The following is an 18,703-nucleotide window of genomic DNA, read 5'->3' as shown; positions in this document are numbered from 1 at the left end:
TATCAGTAAAAGGTGACAGTTTACGGCTGCCGGGTGGTGATATTCTGCTAGGTAGTGTTTCAGTTTGGAATTCCCAAGCGTACAGATATTTTTGTGGGCGGCTGCGTTACAGAAAATGCATGCAATACGGCTTAGTCATCACAGTGCGCATGTTTACACGTATCACACTGTTGACTCGAAGGTTGAAAGCGTGTAGGGGTGAACGGATATAGATAGAGGAATTAATATGTAGCGCAAACAAGATAGGTACGATAAATTAAAGATAAGCGCACGTTAGACGCCACACCCGCCGCCGTGTCGCGATCACGGTCGGTTTAGCGGACACCGGGCGGCAGCCAGCAGATAAGGCGGAGCCGCAGGTGGAGCACCGCGGCGCCAGTGGAGCGGGCAGACAGCGGCGAGCAGCATGAGCGGCAACAGGAGGAGCTTCGCGGAGGCGGCGGTGAACGGCGAGGCGGCGGCGCGCCGGCTGGAGCGCAGCGCCAGCACCGCCTCCAGCGCCTCCGGCGACGACCGGCCGCCGCTCAGCCGCAGCGCCAGCGCCAGCTCGCTGGGCGGCGCGGGGGCGGCGCTCACCGTCACCACGGCGCAGGGCGTGCTGCGGGGGCGGCGCGCCAGGGCGCCCTCGGGCGCCGTCTACTGCGCCTTCCAGGGCATCCCGTACGCCAAGCCGCCCGTTCGCGAACTGCGTTTCAAGGTCTGTATCGCTCCCACTCGCAGTACCACCTTTTGACCTGGGAGCTGAATAGCCGAAAAGTGCCACAGGGCTCTCGAGTCACTGATTTCCCCTACATATAAAGTTCCGCGTTCTGGCCCTAGAACGGCCAATAGGGCCCGATCGACCGCCGTGTCAGATTCTGAGAATGGCGTCATCGTAGAGAAACAACTCATGGTTGAAAAGCAGTCGCCAGATCTGGATAGAATCCCAATTCGGTTTAACGAAGAGTACTCTACGGCACCGGCCCTTACTTAGCTTACATTTATCGCAAATCTCCCATCAAGCTCGAAGTCCCAGGCGACTGGAAAAAGGGACAGGTGACTCATGTATGTAAGAAGGCCAAAAGAACTGACTCACAATATTACAGACCATTATTACTAGCGTCGGCTTGCTGCAGAGTCCTTGATCACATTCTGAGTTCGAATGCACTAAATTTTCTCGAGAGGGAAAAACTTCTGCCCCATTATCAGCACGGTTTTAGAAAGCATCGCCTTTCCTTGACATGATATACGGCGTATTATGGATGAAGGGCAACAGCTTCCGAAAAGCATTTCACACGATGCCCCACTGCAGACATTAACGAAGATACGAGCATATGGAATAGGTTCTCAGATATGTGAGGCGTTCGAAGACTACTCGAGTAATAGAAACAAGTACGTTGTCGTCGACGGTGCGTGTTCATCAGAGACAACGGTGTCGTGAGGAGTGCCCCAGGGAAGTGTGACGGGGCTGCTATTTTTTTTTTATACACTTAAATGATCTGGTGGACAGCGTGGCCAGATATCTGCGGTTGTTTGCTGATGATGATGTGGTTAACGGCAACGTGTCGAAGTTGAGTAGGATGATACAAGATGACTTGGAGAAAATTTTTACTTGGTGTAATGAATGGCAGGTGGCTCTAAATGTAGAAAATGTAGAAAAATGTCATTTAATCAGCATGAGTAGGATAAACAAACCTACAACGTTCGAGTACAGCTTAAGGGGGGACGTACACGAAACTGCAGTAATTTTAAAAGTATTTTATAAAACTCTAATTTTTTAAGATAATCAATCCAAATTTGGTACAGTTATTAAGAAATGTTATGCGCATATGAACCTAAATTTTCATTTTTATTGACCTTTTACATCTTTAATTATTAACAATTAATTTTTTTTCAACAATGTAATTACAAATGTTCCTTTTTTGAGAAAACTGTGAGAGCAATGTTAATGAATTTTTGTACACACTTTCATACCAAATAATTACAAAACTCTGTGGAGCAGAATTTTTATATCTTCTTTTGTTCAGTTTTTACGGGTCTCCCAATTTCCCTGAAAAATAATATATCAAATTTAAGGAATATTTTCTACCATAAATACCTTACTATTTTATTAAATGAAAATTCCTTCCACAGAATTTTTCACTATAGTACTGACTAGTCATATACCAAATTTCACTTCTCTACCTTTTGTGGTTTTTGAGAAAAAGGTACATAAAGTTATAAAAATGTAAGTTACGGGAAAACTGAATCAATGATTTGATAGTGTTTGTATTAGGTCTTACCGTCTCTGTGTGAACTAGTGCAAGCCATATGCATACTCCTCTTCATCTGCAAGCAGTCTCTTCTTTGCTTGTCTTCTTTGGTTAACCTGCTGTTCAATTTTATTGGCTGTAATATCAGCCGCAGCAACTCTTTTGTCATCGATGTCCTTCAATATTGAATAGGTGAAAGCTCCTGGATGAAATCCTAGCCTCTGTAGAGTTTTTATTCTTCCAAGATTACCATTGTTAAAAACTAAACAAGCATCATATGCAGCAATTTCAACAATAATTGTTGAAACAAATGTTGTTTTTGGGCAACGTTTCCAAATCAGTGAGTTGTAACTTTCATTAGGGTTTTGTGTCTTTCCATGCACACACTTTCGTAGGAGGTCTGGCTCTGCTAAACACCTAAATGTTGGTTTTATAGCACTTAAAACAGCCACAGGTAAACTGTGCTTGTGTGAATAGTTCATGCCATCACGCTCAGCCTGCTTGAATTTGCACCACGATATGTCACACAAATTATGTACAGGTTTGTCATCTGTGGATAGTTTATGAAAATAAATAGACCACACAGCCTTCTGCATGTTATTCAAATTTCCACTGTTGTCCCTTATTGCCTTGCCATAGTACACTTGTAAAGAATGAATTTCTTTGTCTGTGAGTCTGTTGGGACCACCTAAAAGTTTTCCATCCTCAAGTTTCCTGCCCTTCAATTCACGTTTCAATTTTAAAAGTCTGCCTCCCATTCGTTTTTGCACATGTCCAACACATTCCAACTTTTCTATAGCACAATGGGGACCATAAGGTTCACTTTCCAAAACAGTTTTGAAGGAGCTGGAGTCACCATCACCAAGGTATTTTGTGTATCTAACACCGTACTTTTCCACACTTCGATGGAACATAAGTTTCATAGCTGCAGGTTCCATTCCACCACTAGAACCAGAATAATTTCTACAGCACACTTTCTTGTGTTCAACCTGCCACTTATTTTCTTCCACTTCACCAGCTCTCTTTCCGAGTACACAGCTATAGCAATATTTGCTCATTACCTGAACGTCAAGAATTTTTCCAGTATCAACACTAATGACAGATGATACTCCATACAGTGATGTATGTCCACGCTTCATCCACGTTCCATCACATGACACACACAAATCGGTGTCTGGCGTGTTATCTGCTTCTGTCTTTAGTTCACTATTCATCTTCACAGCTTCCTTTGCAGAGGACTTCAAGTTTTCTTCCACTTCCTCTTGAAGAGCACTTAGCAGTGTTTTATTTCCAGTGGTGTACCTAGCACTTGGTTGTGGCATGTTCATGATCCCACAAAACAGTCTGGTACCTTCCCTGCCTATGCCCAAACATCTCATGCCATATATTAAACGCATATTTGCTTCATATATCCGGTTACTTGATGCCGAAGTTCTAAAAGCAGTGTCTGAATGACAGCTTTCACAAGTAAGATGCAACATACACACTATTCCAATTCTGTTTTCTTCGTCATATAATCTCAAACTTTTTGCACCACAGTCAGCACATACACAAGCAGATGATATAATATCAGATAGTATTTTCAAATCAATAAGCCTAAAACCACTAGTAGCTTGAGTGTCTGAGCCACAATCATCAAGTGATTGACAGCTGTCAATTTTCCTTCTCGAAGCACTCGCTTTCTTGGTTGAAGTATCGTTTCCATTTGTTATTATGGGGCTGGTTTTCAAGTTGTCTTTACTACATCGAGAAGCTTGACACTTTCTAACCTTTTTAAACACCTTACTAGAACGCGGCATGCTGCAAAATATAATAACAAGTCTACTTACAACTTTCGTAAAAATGTATTCCAAACAAACACTCGTAAACAAACGCTATAAATCAAAGAATATAAAACCAGCGGCAGAGATATTATTCCACAGCCTTCTTGATGTAGTACACAAACGTTCCCTGCATTGTGACTGCACAAAACTGGAAAAAAACGCAGTATAAATAGATATACGAGAGGATGAAGACCAAGATGGGGGGGCGTCGCCCTGTGCAAGCTATTACAAATTATTATTTTTTTCCCCCTTAGAAGCGGAATTGGAACGTAATATTTGGTAATTGAAATTTCAATACCATGTAGTAAATGAAGAGCCAATAAAATTTTTTTCACAAATTTGGTCATTTTCATGTACGTCCCCCCTTAAGTAGTGTCCCGCTGGACACAGTCACGTCGTTTAAATGTTTGGGCACAACGTTGCAAAGATATAAGGAATGGAACGAGCAGGTGAGAGTCTTACAATTAGTAGGGAGGGCGAATAGTCGACTTTCGTTTCTTCGGAGAATTGTGGGGAACGTCGTTCATCTGTGAACGAGACTACAGGTAGGACACTAGTGTGAACTACTCTTGCCAGCGTTTGACATCAATACCACGTCTGTTTAAAGAAGGACATCGAAGGAATTCAAAGGCGGGTTGCTAAATTTGTTACCAGTAGGTTCGCAGAACACGCAGATGTTATGGAGATGCTTTGAGAACTCAAATGGGAATCCTTGGAGGGAAGAGGACACTTTTTTCGACGAATACTATTGAGACAGTTTGGAGAACCAGCATTTGAAGCTGAGTGCAGAACGGTTCTACTGCCGCCAACATAGATTTCGCGTAAGGATCACGATGATAAGATACGAGAAATGAGGGCTTGTACGGACGCCAGAGACAGGCGGTTTTCCCTCGCTCTGTTTGCGAGTGGAACAGTAAAGAAACTGACTAGCTGCGGCACTGGATACCCTCCGCCACACACCGTACGGTGACTTGCGGAGTATGTAGAGCAGGGCCGGCCAAACGCTGCACAGTGTGCAGACGTGCGGCACTGCTGCACATGTGCGCACGTGTGCGACAGCGAGCGACAGCGACATCTGTTATTAGACGTGTGTCCTAAATGAACGACGGCGGCTCCACTTCCCTGTTTGTGTGGTAAAAGCAAGAGCGCAACATACCTAGTCTCGTTTACCCCTGGTGACCGTAACCTTAGCAAAGAAGTACTGAGAAATGGCAGGTACTGTGAAAAAGCAAAGGACGGGAGATCTGTGTTCTTAGTCGTTTAAAAATGACTGGGAACTCCAATTCTTTTTGTAGCCGTTGGCGAAAACTCACAGTGTTTTCTGTGCCGCCGAATAATAGGCGGCCAGCGTAAGTTTTCAATTGAAAGACACTACAATACATATCACAAAGACGAGTGTAGTGTACTCAACAGTGAAGAAAGGCAAGCCAAATAAAATATCCTTAAGAAAATGGATGAGACACATCAACTCGATTTTACTGTACATCAAAGTAACTGATACTTCTTGAACTCTGTGTTTCTTGTGTTACATTTATTTTACTGTATGCTGTACAATGTACTGTTTTCAATTTTCCAGAATGACAACCACGCTAAATCTTCACTACAAGCAAGTTTTAAAATCGCATTAAGAATTGCACAATCTGGGAAACCCTTTTCCTTAGGGGAGTTTGTGAAAGGGTGTCTGATTGATGCTGCAGAACGTGTGTGTCCCACGAACGTTAGCAGGTTTCAAGAAATCAGTCTATCCAAACAAACAGTGACAAGACGTATCAGTGCTGTGGCCGGCGATGTGCACAGGCAGCTAATAAATAAGGCTAAAGACTTTGTTGCTTTCTCTGTTGCGCTCTATGAAGCAACAGATCTTACAGAAACAGACCAGATTGTGATATACATACGAGGTGTCGATAACGCACTTTTTGTAACAGAGGACGTTTTGGACTTAATACCTTTGAAAGGGACTACTACAGGTGCGGACTTACTCCAAGCTGTCGAGCAAGCGGTTGATGGTGTCGGTGAGGACTGGAATCGGTTAGTCTCAGTGACCACAGATGGAGCACCATCAATGCAAGGCCGTAAGAGAGGACTCATAGCACGGATGCGCAAAAAGCTAGGGCGCACAGACGAGACGGTGTATGGAATTCACTGCATTCTGCATCGAGAGGCGCTTTGTGCATAATCAGTAACGTTAGCAAACGTCATGCAAATTGTTGTGCGTACTGTAAACTATCTGAAGACACATGGGCTTACGCATCGCCAGTTTCGGCGGTTCTTGGAGGAATTAGGAGCGGAGTGCGGCGACATACCTTACTATACCGAAGTACGCAGGCTCAGTCGAGGTAAAATGCTAAAAACATTTTTTGATTTACGTTTGGTCATAGTAACATTCTTACATGAGAAGGGAAAAAGTGAACCTATGTTGGAAGACCCTTGTTGGATATCAGACCTTGCATTTCTCGTGGACATTACGTCTCACATGAACAGCCTGAACGTCAGATTGCAAGGTGAAAATAATTTAATTTCTGACATGTTGGAAAAAGTAAATTCCTTTGAAAGGAAGCTTGCACTTTGGGAGAGCCAACTATTGACAGAAAACACTGCACATTTCCCGACTCGTGGGCTGGTCCATGAAAGTCCTAGATTTCAAGAATACGTGTCAATAATAGTAAAAATTAAGGAACAATTTCGAACACGATTTGCAGATGTTACGAGTTTGTCTCCTGTCATTCGCCTCTTTGCTCGACCGTTCTCGTCTTCAGTTGAAGATGCTCCGAATGATCTACAGATGAAACTGATCGACCTACAGTGCAATACAAGACTGAAGGACAAGTTCTTTGCAGTGCGAAGTACAAAACAATTCTACGAAAATTTTTCACAACAAGAATTTCCACGCCTGCACCGAGAAGCCACGAGAGTTATGTCCATGTTCGGGTCGACATATATTTTTGAAAGGTTTTTCTCGGTGATGAATATGAATAAATAAAGGTTTCGATCAAGCATAAGTGATGAAAATCTTCGCAACTGCTTGCGTTTGTCAATGAGCCGTGCTTTCGTGCCCGGTATTGACTATGTCATTTCTCATGACCAGTGATAAACGTGTGGTTCTAGGCGCTTCAGTCTGGAACCGCGTGACCGCTACGGTCGCAGGTTCGAATGCTGCCTCGGGCATGGATGTGTGTGATGTCCTTAGGTTAGTTAGGTTTAAGTAGTTCTAAGTTCTAGGGGACTGATGACCTCAGATGTTAAGTCCAATAGTGCTCAGAGCCATTTGAACCATTTGATAAACGTGTTTGAATTCATTCCTTTCATAATTAAGAAGTATTGTTTACTAACTGTGCATTATTGCCTCATTCTGCTCCGTGTTACATTATTATCAGAAAAATTGGTCATTAAACCGATTGTTCTAATGTATACTTACATTTAGGTTTTTTTTAATGTGTGAAGGGCTACGCTCAGCTGAAGTCAATAAAACATAACATTCATCTAATTGTCGATTATTATGCAGATATCAGACGGAACTGATGAACGATATAGCAATAATGGTATTGAAATAACAGGTGATCATCGAGAGGTCTGCGGTTATCATTCTGTTCAGAGGTCAGTGAGACGGAAATTATGTAAGTGTAACTGAGGGCACCGAGAATTAGTTAAAGGTGACCTTGCATTAGTTTAATGTTATTTGAAATCATCAATAAGGTTCGTTGGAAGTCGCTAAGTGCTCTCTTCCTTAAATACCAGATCAAAAACATTACGTGCATTTACGTGCCGTCATCCAAGCTGCCTTAATAAAAACCCACGGTTGTTAACTGTATTACTTGTCTTACTGGGTTAAACTGTTAACAGAAAAGTAGACGTCTCAAAATGTTTAATACGTGAAATACCTTCCCATGGTTGGCTTGCAAGCTGTGGAAAGAGCACTAGAATGCGCCGGTACAGAGTATCCCAGCAAGTGGATAAAGCGACATCCGTGCGTAGAAACATGCACTACATTAACGCTGATGGCGGCGGCGTGCACGCTGTGACCCGGAAGTTGCACATGTGCAGGAGCACCGCACGCGTGCAGAATTTCTGGCCGGCCCTGATCTAGAGAGAGAGATCTGATGCGATCCACCAGTCATTGTCGGCTTCCTTGACCATGGAACCGCTTCCACTCGGTCAAGTAGGTCCATAGTGCTCCCCGTTCCAGCGCTCTCACGAAGGAAAAATCCCTGGCAGTTCGGGGAATTGAGCTCGGGGTTCTCCGCATGCCAGTCGGCCGCGCTGGCCACACAGCTGCGGAGGCGGACTGCATGTAGGCGGTATTTTACAAGTGCGTTGCTGCAGTACTGTGGCAGACATTGTCAGTTTTAATCGGGGATAAACTAAATCGGTTCTGGAAACAAGTCCGAAGAAGCTGTTGCAGCCTTTAATAGTTCACACTAGCATCTGCTCACAGAGTCGCGCACAGAGTCGAACACTAAACCATAACTTATGATAGGTATGTGAATAACACCGCAACACTTTTTTTTGCCGGAAATGACAACTAACCAACTAACAATAGTACCTACAGTTTTTTCCTACAAGAGAACGCAGAGGCGCACACTACTAATTCATAAATGACAGTATTAATGAGTTTTTTTGGTAATACGAACTACCACACTTTCTCACTCTTCTTTCCAGGACTGCTACTAGCTAAGTTAGTTGTTTCTAATTTAAAACTGATACGCTCTCTTCCATACTGTCCGAGCCAGGCGTCTGCAGGCACAGTCTACCAGCAAGGGTATTACTATTTCTTCCCAAGCATCGATGGAACCAGTGCTCGCATCATACATCATACTTGCAAAACCCTTAGGTGAGACACCCTGTGTCTCACCTAATTCTGCCACCTCAAATATCTCTGGAACTACAATACACATTCAAAAACGGGTTTCACCGGCATGAACGTACGGCAGGGGCTTAGGAAACCAAATACTATGCGACATTTTAAAACGTAAACAAATACTTTTTTCAACACAAACTTCTGTATTTTTAAATGGACACCCCTTATTATTTTGTATGCAATCAATAACATGAAAAATCACAAAAATAATGGCGTCGGTTGCATCACAGTACGTCAATTACATCACGAGAAATTGCGAAGCGAAGTTGACTTTTGAAATAAAGGAAGCGCACAGCTAGCGCACGTCCTGACACTCAAGCGTGCACCTCACGCTGCCGATAATTGTGATGTGATTGACGTACTACGTCAGTGGAGTGTTAATGTATGGTGTGGTATTGTATGACAACACATCATTGACCCATATTTCACTGATGGCATTCCTAATGGGGCATATTTTAGCCCCTTCTTGAGCTGTCTCTTACTTGAACCGATCCACCTCTTATAATGTGTCAAATAATGCGGTTTTAAAATGATGGATGTCCTGCGCATAATGTTTATTGTTGCTAAACGACAACTAAAGGTACAGTTAGTGGTAACACACTTGGTTTCAAGTTTCTAAATCTCATAAGTTCTGAAATATGTGACTTGTAAAGGATAGCAATGGCGTCACAGTTTCTGACGTAATGCATCGCACGTAATACTGTGCTGAGAGCAGGGGTTGTTTGCACTGGCACCTGTATCCTGCCGTAAACATACCAATATCACCACAGCACGCGCTACCTTCAGTGTACAAGTGTCTCCTAATCTGGTCTTCTGGTTCAAATGACTCTGAGCACTATGGGACTTCACTTCTGTGGTCATCAGTCCCCTAGAACTTAGAACTACTTAAACCTAACTAACCTAAGGACATCACACACATCCATGCCCGAGGCAGGATTCGAACCTGCGACCGTAGCAGTCGCGCGGTTCCAGACTGTAGCGCCTAGAACCGCTCGGCCATCCCGGCCGGCCTGGTCTTCTGAATTGCTCTCATACCGTAACGTAAGTCACATACGTTGCCACATTGAAACCTGTTTTCTTGTGACTTGTTACATTTGCCGTCATCTAGTCGATATTCCGGCCTTCAGTAATGAAGAAAAACTAGATATTATTTTAACTTCTGGTGAATGTCACAGAAATGCAACCGCAACTGTGACACTGTATGCTGAACGCTACCGAGATCGGCAGTGTCCGTCACGTCGAACCACTGGCAATATCTGCAAGACACTCAAGGAAACAGGAAGCTGGGCTCCCACAAAACGTCGACGTATAACGCCAGCGACTGGCAATGGAAACGAAATTGCTGTTCTGGCTGCTGTAGCAAGCAATCGTCAGGTGGGTGTACGAGAAATTGGACGAGGTGTAGGAATAATCCACAGTAGTGTGTGCAGCATCTTGCATCGCCATCAGTTCCATCCGTTCCATATCTCACTGCACCAAGAACTGTACGGGAATGACTTTGGATCTCGCATTGCATTCTGTCGTTTTGCACTTCAGTAGTTGCAAGGTAATCCAGTATTCCTACGCAATACGTTGTTTACAGACGAGGCTTCATTTACACATCATGGTAATGTGCATCTGCAGAACATGCACTACTGGTCCGTGCGAAATCCCCATTGGATTCGCCAAGTTACTCATCAACGACAGTGGAGTGTCAATGTTTGGTGCGGTATCATTGCTAACTGTATTGTAGGTCCCTAATTTTACCGTGGAACATTGAATGGACAGCGATATGCATCATTTCTTCGACACACACTAGCGCTCCTCGTGCGAGATCTAGGATTGGAAACTCTGTGGTGCCAACACGATGGATGCTTCGCACACAATGCAAAAGTTTCCAGAGACGTTCTAGATGCGACATTTCCAAATAGATGGATGGGGCGGGGAGGTACTGTGCGATGGCCGGCACAGTCCCCCGATTTGACGCCATTGGACTTCTTTCTCTGAGGCGCAGTGGGAGACACAGTGTATGAAGAACCCCCAACGACAGTAGAGGATATGAAACATCGTATTACTGCGGCGTGTGCGGCAATATCCGTAGAAACTCTACAATCTGTGCAATACTCTCTCGTTACCCGCCTGCAAACGTCTATTGATGCAAACGGACGGCACTTCGAAAATATATTTACGTGCCGCAGTTTCATTGGTCAAGGTTTGTGTGTATTTTCTATGCTGGATGTAATGCACAACAATACAGTTTCTGTGGGCAACAGGGCACTAGTAAAAGTGTTTAGCAAAGTGAATTCAAGTGTGTTATCTCTAATTGTAGCTTTAGTTGTCATTTCGCTAACATAAACATGCATTTACAATTTGGAAAACCTAACTTTGCGTTGGACGTGTTACTTGTTTATTTTTTGTGGATAGTGCATACCTTCCCATTGTGTGAGTCCCTGACACAGGCAGCGTGAGGTGCTTGCTTGAGTGTCAGGACGTGCGCTAGCTGTGTGTTTCATTTATTTCAAGCGTCAACTTCACTTCGCAATTTCTAGGGATGTAATTGACGTATTGCGATGCAACCAACGCCATTATTTTTGTAATTTTTCATGCTATTGATTGCATACGAAATAATAGGGGGTGTCCATTTAAAAGATACACAGGTTTGCGCTGGAAATAGTATTTGTTTACGTTTTAACATTTCGCATAGTACTGGTTTCCTAAGTCCATGCCGTACATTCATGTTGGTGGAAACCGTTTTGAATATCTATTGTTGTTCCAGAGATATTTGAGGTGGCAGAGTTGGGTGAGACAATATATATATATATATATATCACCCTAGTTCCAAGAACTCCTGAACATAGACGTTGACTGTGGATATTGTATCACAGACACAGTCCCTTTGACTGCTCAGAGATGTCACTAAACCCGCTCAAAGATGTAAACAACCAAGCATGAGCAGCGCCTTTTAGACAGAGGTGGTCCGACAGTCGATCAGTTAAAGTCATTCCACCACGAACGATGCACACGGCTCGTGTTGTCTGCAGTTCAACCATGCCTAGATGGTCAATACCGCGGTTCGATCGTGTCCGCATTGTTACTTTGTGCCAGGAAGGGCTCTCAGAAAGGGAAGTATCCAGGTGTCTTGCAGTGAACCAAAGCGCTGTTGCTCGAACATGGAAGAGATACAGACGGGCAGGAACTGTAGATGACATGGCTCGCTCAGGCCGCCCAAGGGCTACTACTGCAGTGGATGACCGCTACCGACGGATTATGGCTCGGAGGAACCCTGGCAACAACGCCAATACGCTGAATAATGCTTTTCGTGCAGCCACAGGACGTCGTATTACGACTCAAACTGTGACAATAAGCAGCATGATGCGCAACTTCACTCCCGACATCCATGGCGTGGTCCATCTTTGCAACCACAGAACCATGCAGTGCGGTACAGATGGGTCCAGCAACATGCCGAATGGACCGCTCAGGATTGGCATCACGTTCTCTTCACCGATGAGTGTCCCATATGCCTTCAACCAGACAATCATCGGAGACGTGTTTGGAGGCATCCCGGTCAGGCTGAACACCTTAGACACACTGTCCAGCGAATGAAGCAAAGTGGAGTTTCCCTGCTGTTTTGTGGTGGTATAATGTGGGGCCGACGTACGCCGCTGGTGGTCATGGAAGGTACCGTGTCGGCTGTATGATACGTGAATGCCATCCTCCGACCGGTAGTGCAACCAATTCGGCAGCATATCGGCGAGGCATTCGTCTTCATGTACAGCAATTCGCGCCCCCATCGTGCACATCTTGTGAATGACTTCCGTCAGGATAACAACATCGCTCGATTAGAGTGGCCAGCAAGTTCTCCAGACATGAACATGTCTGGGATAGTTTGAAAAGGACTATTTATGGACGACGTGACCCACCAACCACTCTGAGGGATCTACGCCGAATAGCCGTTGAAGAGTGGGACAATCTAGACCAACAGTGCCTTGATGAACTTATGGATAGTATGCCACGACGAATACAGGCATGTATCAGTGCAAGAGGACCTGCTACTGGGTATTAGACGTACCGGTGTGTACAGCAATCTGGACCACCTCTGAAGGTCTCGATGTATGGTGGTACAACATGCAATGTGTGGTTTTCATGAGCAATAAAAAGGTCGGAAATGACGTTTATGTTGATCTCTATTCCAATTTTCAGTATAGGTTCCGGAACTCTTGGAACCGATGTGATGCAAACCTTTTTTTGATATACTTGAGCGATTCACTTTGAAAGGTTTTCGACGTGATTATGGGCGCACGACGGGAATTAACAGACTTTGAACGCTGAATGGTAGTTAGAGTTAGATGCATGGGACATTCTATTTCAGAAACAGTTAAGGGATTCAATATTCCGAGTTCCATAGCGCCAAGAGTGTGTCGAGAACACCACAATTCAGGCATTACCTCTCGCCACATACAACGCAGTGCCGAACGGCCTTCACTTAAAGACCGAGAGCAGCATTTTAGCGACCGAGAGCAGCGTCGTTTGTGTAGAGTTGCCGGTATTAGCAGACAAGCAACACTGCGTGAAATAGCCGTAGATATCAATATGGAACGCACGACGACCGTATCCGTGAGGACAGTGCGGCGAAACCTGGTGCTATTAGACAATGTCAGTTGACGACCGACGAGTGCCTTTGCTAAGAGCACGACTTCGGATGCAGCCCCCCCCCCCTCCCTTCTGGGCTTGTGACCATATTAGTTGGACTGAAAAACGCTACCCAGTCAGATGAGTCCCGATTTAAGTTGGGAAGAGCTGATAGTAGGCTCCAGTGTTGTACAAACACCACGAAGCCATGGAGTCAAGTTGTCAACAAGCCGCTGTGCAAGTTGGTAAGACACTCCATAATGGCGTGCGCTGTGTTTACATGGAATGGACTGGGTCGTCTACTCCTACTGAACCGATTGTTGACTGGAAAATGTTACGTTCGGCTACTCGGAGAACATTTGTAGCCATTCATGGGCTTCACGTTCTCAAACAATGATGTCGTTCGACCAGGCCACAATTTTTCGCTATTGGTTTGAAGAACGTTGTGGACAGTTCGAGCGAATGACCAGCCATATCGCTTTACGTGAATACCATAGAACATTTGTGGACCATAATAGAGAGGTCAGTTCGTGCACAACACCCTATACTGACAACACTTTAGCAGTGATGGACGGCTGTAGAGGGAGTATGGCTCAATATTTCTGCAGGAACTTCCAACGACCTGTTGAGTCCATGCCACGTCGGATAGCTGCACTACGCTGGGCAAAAGGATGGCCGACACGACATTAGGTGGTATCCCATGACTCAAGTCACCTCAGTGAACATGTCCGTGGTGTTTCAAAGTATTGGAAACAAACATCTAGGAGTGATAAATTGGGAACAACTTCTGTCGGAGATAAAATGTTCACTGATGTTCCTCAATGATGCTAGGTGCCATTTTATTAGATTCGTCAGCCCTGGGAGATCATCGAACTAGTAGGTTGTACTAACCAGGTGTGCTGCATCTGTATATGACCTACCCCAGTAAAGTGAGCCATTTCCAATGAGCAAACCTTAAAAATGAGTGTCTTTAGGCGGAGAAAGGTATTTTAGAAGCGATTCAGGGCCTGGCCCAGCACCCTTTCACACGGAGCAGGTAACTTTTTTATAGACAACAGAACTTGCGTACGCGCACTGCATAGCGTCTACATCCTGATGCCTCACAGGAGTATATCCAGGATGTCGGGAAGCGTCAGCGAACATTTGGTCTCTAACAAAATTAGTCTCTAACAAATATTTCCCCATGAGGTGGTCTATCACCCTTAGACATTCAATGCAAATACTTTTAAGCACGCTGTACAGGGCGTCTCTCCTGTGAGCCGTCAGGCGCATTTCCTCTGGTGTTTCAGCGGATATTTGCAATTTCGTTTCCGCATTGTGTAGCTGGATCAGCCCAAACAGATACAGCTCATCGTGTCTTTCATGCGCCGACAGTGTCGACAGAAAGCGACGGTTTCTTTCCTGCAAAAAACAAGAAGATTTTAAAAGCGAAATTTTACGTACCCATTGACAGAGCGATCCCAGATTAGTCTAGTGCGATATTTTCAACAGGGACAGTAAAAATCGAAGAATAAGCAGCACTTAAGCAGCGACCGAAGTGCCCTGGCCTGCGCTGACACCCACTGCCAAGCATGCAGCGTTAATGAGTCACTGGTGAACTGTTGTTTATTCTTCGAGTTTTACTGTTCCTATTCATACAAATATCGCACTAGACGAATCTGGGACTGCTCTATCGCATGCGCACGTAAAATTAGTATTTAAAAGTCATTTTGTTTGTAAAGGGAAACAATACGACGCTTTCTACATCTACATCGACATCCATACTCCGCAAGCCACCTGTCGGTGTGTGGCGGAGGGTACTTTGAGTACCTCTATCGGTTCTCTCTTTTATTCTAGTCTCGTACTGTTCGTGGAAAGAAAGATTTTCGGTATGCCTCTGTGTGGGCTCTAATCTCTCTGATTTTATCCTCATGGTCTCTTCGCGAGATATACGTAGGAGGGAGCAATATATTGCTTGACTCCTCGGAGAAGGAATGTTCTCGAAACTTCAACAAAAGCCCGTACCGAGCTACTGAGCGTCTCTCCTGCAGAGTCTTCCACTGGAGTTTATCTATCATCTCCGTCACGCTTTCGCGATTACTAAATGATCCTGTAACTAAGTGCGCTGCTCTCCGTTGGATCTTCTCTATCTCTTCTATCAACCCTATCTGGTACGGATCCCACACTGGTGAGCAGTATTCACGCAGTGGGCGAACAAGTGTACTGTAGCCAACTTCCTTTGTTTTCGGATTGCATTTCCTTTGGATTCTTCCAATGAATCTCAGTCTGGCATCTGCTTTACCGGCGATCAACTTTATATGATCATTCCATTTTAAATCACTCCTAATGCCTACTCCCAGATAATTTATGGAATAACTGCTTCCAGTTGCTGACCTGCTATATTTTAACTAAATGATAAAGGACCTTTCTTTCTATGTATTCGCTTTCCGTCGACTATGGGCGTCGTATGAAAGACGTGATGAAGTGTATTTGTTTGGATTGATTCCAGTTACACAATGCAAAAACGAAACTCCAAATATCTACTGAAACACCTGAGAAAATGTGCGTGATCACTCTTAGGAGAGAAACGCGGTGTAATGACCAACTGCTTAATTGCGGATACGTCCACATTTAGAATCTAATACATCAGCGACCCTGCGTGTCATGAATTCTACAAGCCCTTCATAGTTTTCGTAGTATCAGGTACAAAATGACTGCGAACATATCACACGATTCCCGCAAATTCGGGCCACTGGTATATGGACGCGAACCTGATGCGCGATAGTGTCCCGGGTATGTTCCATAGGACTCAAATGCGCGAATTTAGTGGCCAAGACGTTAACGTGTACTCAGTATCACGCTCCTGAAACCAATGTAGATCCATTCTGGCCTCGTAGTATGGTCAGTTCTCCTGCTACACGATGCCAGCTTCGCTGGGGAAGCCATCAAGCGTCAAGGGGTGCCGGTAATCCACAATAACGTTCATGTAGTGCACAGCTATCATTACGCTTTCGCGGTTACTACCACAGGTCCCGTAGCATAATACTGCCCCAAAGGGCACGGTTCATGATACCAGCAGCCTTTCACCTGGATATTGAGCTACTCCAGACACCACCATCGACCACAGATAACAAATACAGGTGATTCAGCCGGCCAGGGAAGACATCTCCACTGACGTAGGGTCACATTTAGAAGACCGCAGGCCTAACGCAGTGGTTACTGATGATGTCGTGGGTCAATACGCAGACACGTAGACATCGTCTGCTGCAGAGCTCCAAGTTCAGTACTGTACGCTGAACGGTGTGCTCAGAAATGCACCTGCACTAGCGGTGTACGTTTCTGTCAGATTTACCATAGATCGCCGTCTATCCTGTTTTACTGAGCTGACGAACCTCAGACCATGACATTCTGATAACATGTTTGAACAACCAACATCTGGCCACCGACTCTTGGTTTCAGCGTCCTTAAACCACTATTTTCGCAGGCTATCTACGCGTTTCCGACATGCTTGCTCTCAGCCACCGGGGCAAAGCAATCTGCTCTTTGTCGAAGTCGATTATGTCACTGGATTTCCGCATTCGTGTCCCATGTCCCATTCGTTTCTGCTGGGCTTATATGCTTTCCTAACGACGTCACACGGCCACATCATCACCAGGCGACATTTACTCTCTCCGTGAGCAGTGGTCATAGCGTTTTGGCTGATATAAAACAGGAACTGAACTCCGGATCAGGCCCAGAGGACCACGCGGTGCCGACCAGCCGCCGTAGCATCTTCTGGTATTCGCATGTGGTATGAAGGGAGTCAGCACGTAACTTTCCCGGCCGGTGTCCATTTTACAGATATTTTTAGCCGTTGCTCCTCACTTAGTAGCTACTCAGTTGGCTTTACATGGCTGAGCGTGCGCCGTTCCAGTCCTCACACCAAGGAAAAATCCCTACTAGTACCAGGAACTGAACCTCGGTCCTCCATTTGACAGTCAAACGCACTGACCTCTAAGCTATGAAGGGGACATTACGGTTAATTCTTAAATATACATTAATGAATTGCCACTAAACATGACAAGATGATTAATAAGGCTATTGTATTGCACCTAACGCACGCATGATTGCGAAAGAGGAGTCATCCAGTGTAAAAAATATTTAACAAATACGCCAGTGAGTAACAGCTCTTGGGTTGCAGTTTATAGTTTGTCCCTCAACTGCAATAATGCTCACTGTACATAGTTACTGAAAAGAACTCTCCTAAAAGTGGGGCAGTTTATTGCTTCAATACACTTACTGTCAGCGAAAGCGAATATTATTATCTTAGTATCGATGACAAATGAAAAATTTCCTTGGAGGTATTATATCGAGGATTTTGAGGCGGAACTGAATTCATTTGTATTCAGTATAAGATAATCGCTATAGCTACTAACACTCAGAAACTAATGCTTGAAAACTTCGTTCATTTTCTCTATGTTATGTACCATGTCACATTTTTAAGTGAGTATCACCTCGCATATTTCTTGTGGACGCTTACACAAGGGTTTCCAAATTCTAACTCTGCGTGTCCCCGATGAAGTTTATCGTTTACGATCTCGCTTCACTCAATATGAACTGTTGTTTTCACTCAGAATACACTTGAGAAGAAACCTATCTGTACCTCAGTAACGCTTCTTTATCTCTTGCACAACAAGTGTGCATTATTCTGCAGGCAGAACTGAGATATATGACTAATAAATCTGAATTAAAACTTAAATTGAAGGGTATCGGTGTACATATTCCTTTTATTCTGGACAGGAATTTCTAATAGTGGTGTAGAGTCTTTGGCTGCAGGTGTTACATATTTCTGTCGTAGACTTATAGTTTGTTTTTAGCCATAATCGGTGATATATATAATTACAGTCTCGCTCAAAAATCGCGTCGCTTTGACTCCACCGGTCCCGAGAAAATAAATTAAATGACATGGACAGAAAAGAAATTAATCTCGTACACCGGACACAGCTCATTTAATGTTCTTCAGAACGAGCGACAAAAGTTACATTTCAAAAGCTTGAGTCAGTTCTAAAACGTGTGTTGGACACATGTGCGATTCAGTGCCCTCGACATTAACCATTCTAGGTGATATCTGAAGGTACCACCCACTATGCGAGGTACTTCGTTCCCCTAGCTACAGGTTTTCAACTTGCTGTTGCTGTCGCTCATTTGTTCAAGCCACCCGATATGCA

At 44.5% G+C, this 18,703-nt stretch overlaps 1 protein-coding gene across 1 annotated transcript in view; it reads left to right on the top strand.

Moving 5' to 3' along the window:
* Positions 1-406: 406 nt before the first annotated feature.
* The window catches only part of LOC126157977 (juvenile hormone esterase-like), a 100,812-nt gene continuing 82,515 nt past the window's right edge, over positions 407-18,703 (top strand). The window contains exon 1 of the mRNA XM_049916411.1: positions 407-697. Coding sequence (XP_049772368.1) covers positions 407-697 — 291 coding nt within the window. The remainder of the gene's footprint in view (positions 698-18,703) is intronic.

This window comes from Schistocerca cancellata, chromosome 2 (genome assembly GCF_023864275.1).
Source record: "Schistocerca cancellata isolate TAMUIC-IGC-003103 chromosome 2, iqSchCanc2.1, whole genome shotgun sequence".
Classification (NCBI taxonomy): domain Eukaryota; kingdom Metazoa; phylum Arthropoda; class Insecta; order Orthoptera; family Acrididae; genus Schistocerca; species Schistocerca cancellata.
Note: the sequence above shows the minus strand (reverse complement) of the source record. Positions and strands in the feature narration are given on the sequence as shown.